Source organism: Cryptomeria japonica, chromosome 7, assembly GCF_030272615.1.
Source record: "Cryptomeria japonica chromosome 7, Sugi_1.0, whole genome shotgun sequence".
NCBI classification, from domain to species: Eukaryota; Viridiplantae; Streptophyta; class Pinopsida; order Cupressales; family Cupressaceae; genus Cryptomeria; species Cryptomeria japonica.
Window position 1 is genome coordinate 19,570,561 of NC_081411.1, and position 6,641 is coordinate 19,577,201.

Here is a 6,641-nt window from a genome sequence, read left to right on the forward strand (position 1 = left end):
AAATGAAATAAAATTAAATTTTGAACAATTTGAAGTGAGGAACCCAAATTCAGATCAAAGCTGATTACACAACAGTATTATTTCTTGTAATGAGTGGGCCTACGCTCCTCTCCATTGCGTCGACAGACATACATGTGTTAACAAGCGTATCGACAAGTGTGAACGGGATGAAGTTAAAGCTGAACAGTTATATTCTCTGTTGTCTTTAATTATTGCAAGTAATCAAAACTTGTGTAATGATTTCCTCCATGATCGTGATGGTCGCAAATGATTGCATACTGTGCTGTAATTGGCTTTTGCAGTTGTACAGCTCTCCTCTGCTTTTAGCCACTCAATCGACCACTTTGGTCACTTCTTCTCTTTATCAGTACTCCCTCTTACAAATGCTTAGCCCTTCACCTCCTCAATAACACGGCTTATTTCAGTCCATTTCATGTTTTTTATTGTTTCTTCCTGTCAAAGTTCAGATCCAGATGCATGGCATCTACTTCTGCTTCTAGTTGTAATACTGGATGTCAACATGAGAATGAGCATACAAATGCATCTGAAGGAATTGTTTCATCTCCATCTACTTCTGTTACACCCTCAGTGGAAACCCTGTCTTCATCCTATTTTAGCTGGTTTTCTTTCTTACTTTCTCTCTGTTCAACTAAATCCCTTCTGTGCCTGTTAGATCTACCTCTAGTACTCGGGTTAGACATGATTGTCAGGGGATCTCACCGTCTTCATCCACCACACATGCTTTTGAACAAGTTACACCATCTCCTTCTACTTCTGGTAGATCCACAATGCCAGAGAGAAAGCTGCCCTATGATATATTTATTAATCATCGTGGCCCTAATGCAAAAAAGACACTCGCCACCGATCTCTACAAAACCCTCAATGGCATGGGATTGAGGGTTTTTCTTGATTCCCAAGAGCTCGAATTGGGGGATTTCTTGCCTACAGAAATAGAAGAAGTAATGCGCACGGCTTCGCTTCATATAGCTATACTTTCTCCGAGGTATGCACAATCCCCATGGTGTTTGGCGGAGCTTTCATTTATGCTTAAAACACGTACTCCAATTGTCCCTATTTTCTATCATATTGAGCCTGCTGATGTCCGACATGCGAAAGGAGTTTATGCTGAGGCATTTTCAGAGTACCAAAAGAAGGGTAGGTATACCTCAGAAAAACTTCAGGAGTGGAAGAACGCGCTCAACAATGTTTCATATAATGTTGGTGGCATCATTCATAATGAAGAGTGAGTACCAAATACTGTATCTCAGGCAATTATCATTTTTCTTATCATCCTCTGCATTTGGTGCATTTTTACTCTTTCTTAACTTTCAATACACAAGTCATGTAAGCAATGTTTGTTCTGTTTGGTTTCGTTGTTCTCTATGTTTAGTGATGAGGGGAGCCTGCTCAAGAGTGTTATTAATCATGTTTTGAAGATGATAAAAAATGTCTCATTTGTGGTTGCCAAACATCCGATTGGCCTAGATGAAGCTGTCATGGACTTTGAAAGGACATTTCAATCTGAAGAAAGCTCTCACACTCTGCAAATTGTGGGAATTTGGGGCATGGGAGGTTCTGGCAAAACTACTCTTGCCAAACAATTCTTTAACAATAAATACACAACTATGGAAAAGTCTAGTTTTCTCTTTGATGTTAGAGAAGTGGCTTCGAAAAGTGTATTGCACAATAAACAAAAAAAGCTCTTAGAGGACCTTGGTCTCCATGGTCTATCACTTGACAATATAGAAGAAGGGAAGGGAATTCTTGCCAATCGTTTGAGATCTGTTCGAGTGCTGATCATTCTAGATGATGTGGACAATGAAGATCAATTAGATGCTCTAGTACCTAATAAGATCAGTCTTGGATGTGGTAGTTTGATTGTAGTTACTACAAGAGAACTTGAAGTTCTTCAACATTGGGGCATTTCATCCATTTATAAAATGAAACTACTAGATCCACCTCATGCCAAGCAACTGTTTTGTTGGCATGCTTTCTTGAAGCCTACTCCATTCCAAGAGTTTGAAGATCTGGTTGAAAGCTTTCTAAATGTTTGCAATGGATTACCATTGTCTTTAAAGATTTTTGGAGCACAGTTATATGGTAAATCTAGCAAAGATTATTGGAAGACTCAATTGCATAAGATCTCTAGGATACTACATAAAGATGTCAAGGATAGACTAAAAATAAGTTATGAAGCATTAGATGATGAAGCGAAGCAGATATTCTTAGATACTGCATGTTTCTTCATTGGAGAGAAGAAAACTTTAGCACTTGCAGCTTGGGATGGATTAGGGTGGAGTGGCCTGCATAGCTGTGAAAGACTTTTGAATAAGTGTTTCATTGAACTTGATGATGATGACTGTGTACGAATGCATGACCATTTAAGAGATTTCGGAAAAGAAATTGTAAATCATCAGTCACCGTACCGTCTCTGGTCTACCCAGCAGATTATTAATATTGATAGTGAAACACAGGTAAAATTAATACTTTATTTGATTGTCCTGCTAAACAATGGTGTGACAACCTTCCTTATCTATTTGTATTTGTTTGATTATTGTCTCTGGTAAGTTTCACGTTTAAATAATTTATTGATATTTTCCTTTTTCTATTTGAAAGAGAATTGGCATTCGGGGAATAATGGCCACACCAACTGGCTGCACAAGCGAGATTGAGGAGATATCTCTATGTTCCCAGGGAAGGAAGATCATAGTTAACACAAACAGAGGATATAATTTTCTCACACCCTCTTTGCTTGGATTGAAATTTTTTCATGCTAGAGGAAATCATTATAATCAGGTGATCGCTGATTTTAAAGATCTGGTATGGCTTCGCTGGTTTGACACTGGGAATAACAATCTGGGTTCACTAGGTTCTTTGAAAAACTTGAGGGTTTTAGAACTCTATAAAAAAATATTCTCGAACCATTTCTCAGAAGAACTGTGGGAGACTGACGGTGATGTAAGTATCTTCTTTTAAACTGTTAAGGCTGTATACCATTATTTATATATAAAATTGTATGTGTAGACGTATAAAAATGACCATATTCCTAAATGAATATTTTATGTTCATTTCTCTATTTAATTAAATCCAATTTAATTAAATTATCCACATTCTTCTATTTTATCAAGTAAATTACTCAATTTATTTAAATAAAATTCACTATACCATTTAATAAATAAATCATTTTATTCAATTAAATCCCCCCCTATCCACTTTTAATTAAATTCAAATTTAATTAAATAGTTATCTTAAATTGAATAAATGAAATTTATTTAATTACAACCAAATTGAATGAATTAATTTAATTCAATTAAATCCTATTATCCCCCATCCACTTGCAAAATCCTAAACCCCTTCCTAATCCCTTCTAGAATCTTCTAATCACTTCTAATTAATCTAATCCCTCCTCTAAACTTTGTCACATCCCTAAGCAAAGGGAAGTCACTTCTCAAAAACCTTAAAGTCTTTGATAACCATTAAAGGTTTTCAACCTTCAACCACCAAAACCCTTAAAGTCTTTGAAAACCATTGAAGGCTTCCAACCTTCAACCACTTAATCCCCAAAGTCTCCAATAACCATTAATGGTTAATTCAAACCATCCCACATGGTTAAAACATTTGTTTTGACTCAACCTCTACCCAACCCAAAGGTCTCATTAGGACATTAATGCTTTGACCATGATTATCTCTTAATCATTTGCACAAAGGTTTATTCTTGGATTAACTCCTAATCCAGTGGGTAAACCTAATTTAGACTTGACTCTTAGCCTCTAGATAACCATGAGGTCTTCTCAGGCATTCAATGTCTCCAACCCCTTCTTTCAACCCAACCCTATGATGACACTTGTCATCATTTCATTGGTGCAAATCGTGCACATGGATCCCCAACTTTCAAACTTGGCCCTTGATTAAACCTTTCAATCCTGACCATCCATTGCCCTATTTTGACTATAAATAGAGCTCTCATTCCTCCATTTTAAACAATCATCCTTCAAATTTGTAGCATCACACTTATGCTCAAATATATTCAAGCTTTCATTTCATATATGCTCATCATTTAGCCTCTCTTTAAATCAGGAAGTAGACTAAATATGCATGTTTAGAGTACTTTCTTTATCATTTTAGCTCAATCATAGACTAAATATAGTATGCTAGGATAGTATTCATACTAATCTTGTCATCTTATCATTTAGTTTATTGCATTTCTAAGATCATACATAGCTTAGCATCCATTTTATACTAAAATTTATCAAAGCATCTCTCGTTCTCATATTTGCCATCCCTAAACCATTTTGCTCAGTGATCTGAGAGCAAAACATTGGTTTGAGGGACATTGTGAGATAGAGAACCATGGGACCCTCCTTGGGAAGCTGAGTAATACGTTATTACTCCATAGCTTGCACCAAGAAGTCTTGTGTGTGTGTGTGGACTAGTTTTTAAATCATATTTTCACATTTTAAGTTTTATAAGCCCACTTTTCCACCATATAGTATGTTGTACATCCATCTCATAGATAACTTGGTGCAGGCTCCTGTGAAGCTAAGAGAGTTGGTTATTTCTGAATGCTATAATTTCCAGAGATTTCCAAAGTCAATAAGATTCCTCAGGGATTTGAAGAAACTAGTTCTGACAAACAAATATGGGAACAAGATGAAGAACCTACCAGAAGAATTTTGCCTTCTCCAATCATTGGAGCATCTGGAATTATCTGGGTGTCAAAAGCTATCATCATTACCCAGCATTTTTGGCCAATTGAGAAACCTTAGACATCTTGATTTGCCCGGTTGTGAGGAACTGAAGAGGCTGCCAGTCTCTTTTAAGGAGCTCACCCTCCTGCAACACCTCAACTTAAAGGGATGTTCTAAACTCACCTTAGAGTCAGATATTCTAGAAAATATGATGAATCTTGAGCATTTAGACCTTTCCAACTGTGAGCGATTGGAACAGTTACCTCGTCACATCACAAATCAGGTGTCTTCGAGAAAACTTCATTTATGTGGCATCTGCATGTTAAGGGAGATACCAATGAACATCAGTCAGCTGAGCAAGTTGAAAGTGATGGAGATCGGGAGTGAGTTGCTCACAAGTTTGCCGACATCTCTTGGAGATTTGAGCTCCTTGACTACTCTTATGATTAGGGAATGTCCCAAGCTGCAATATATACCAGACTCTCTAGGGCATCTTAATCTCTTAGAATATTTAGAGATTTCGAATTCAGGAGTGAAATCTTTACCACAATCAGCAGGGCAACTGGATAATCTTCAAAGACTGGGTATTTTTGGGTGCCCGATCGGCGAATTGGATCTCCGGGCGTGGTTGTTTGCTTCTTCTCTCTGCAGCCTTAAGCTGATAAATTTGTCTAGAACAGAAGTGTCCAAGATTTCCATCCCTCGGGACTGTTGTCCAGGCCTTCGGACTATCTTCATTGACTAAAATAAACATCTAACGAAGATAGAAGTTCTACCAAGTACAGTGAAGAGCATAAGATTGATGGAGTGTAAAATGGTGAGGAGCATATGGGGTATTGATGGTCTGGTAAATATGCAATGGCTGATGATAACTGATTGCCCCAAGTTAGATGCGCTTCCCAATTTTGCCCAATTTTCATCTCTCCGAGTATTTGAACTCAGAGGCTGCTACAGAGTTAAGAAAATACATGGCTTGGAGCATTGCACAGCTTTGGAGGAGCTGACAGCAGAAACGAGGTGGAAGGAGGCGGGCATAGAATGTTTGGAGCGCATGGAAAGATTGAGGATTGTGAATCTCACAGTGACCAACAGATCAGGTGTTGAAGGTTGCATTCAAAGCATGCAGGTAATACCTAACAGTTTATGGGCATTTAGAATTCTAATAATTTTCAATTGATTGTGCATTGACTGAACGCTGCGCACAAAATTTGCAGAAATTGCCAGACGAAATTCTGATATGTACGCGTGCAGTCCCTGATGCGAGTTCATTTGTAAACTTTGTCTCTAACTATCTCTCTGTCATCGACTCAAATGATAAGCAGAATATGAGTTCCAATGCCCATGGAACTCTGGTATGCTTTGTTGTGGAATGCCAATCTCCTAAAACAAATTTGCTGTTAATGGGCGGTAATGTGGGCTGTTACAAGAGAATATCTTGGCGGAGGTGGAGAAGGGTAAATGGGTATGGATAGCCCTGTTCTCACAATTTTCCGAGTGGCACAATCAAAAGGTGTACCATGTATCCACATCACCAAGGAGCTTGGAAGGAGCATTCTCAATCCCCATAAGACATCAAAAAGCAACAATACCGCTAAGCTTTAACATGTCACAAAGCCCACTGAACATCATAAGCACAATCCCTTCATATGAGGTGGAAATAGCATATGCTGTGGGGGCAAAAATGGAGAGGCTTGTGGAGGCTTTCAAATTCTTATGGCAGACAGTACCAAATTAATATTATTTTATTGGGGGTACGAAAAAAAAAAGAATTCTATAGTTCAATTATTTTCATTGCATGAATAGTATTTATATAATTTTTAAAAAAAAATTAATGGTAATATTATAATTATGATAGACATTTTAAATATAAGTAAGTTAAGAGTTGTAGAAAAAATGACTTTTTGATTTTCTTTTATAAATTAAATCTTGAAGTGGGACTCATTTATATAATAT

At 37.3% G+C, this 6,641-nt stretch overlaps 1 protein-coding gene across 1 annotated transcript; it reads left to right on the forward strand.

The window, feature by feature from the left end:
• Positions 1-227: 227 nt before the first annotated feature.
• LOC131056762 (disease resistance protein RPV1-like) lies at positions 228-6,412 on the forward strand. The gene is made up of 5 exons (XM_057991021.2): positions 228-1,243; positions 1,391-2,474; positions 2,617-2,958; positions 4,528-5,814; positions 5,903-6,412. Exons 1-4 carry the CDS (start codon positions 789-791, stop codon positions 5,431-5,433), a joined length of 2,787 nt encoding a protein of 928 aa, XP_057847004.1. The 5' UTR covers positions 228-788; the 3' UTR covers positions 5,434-5,814; positions 5,903-6,412.
• The last annotated feature ends 229 nt before the right edge of the window (positions 6,413-6,641 follow it).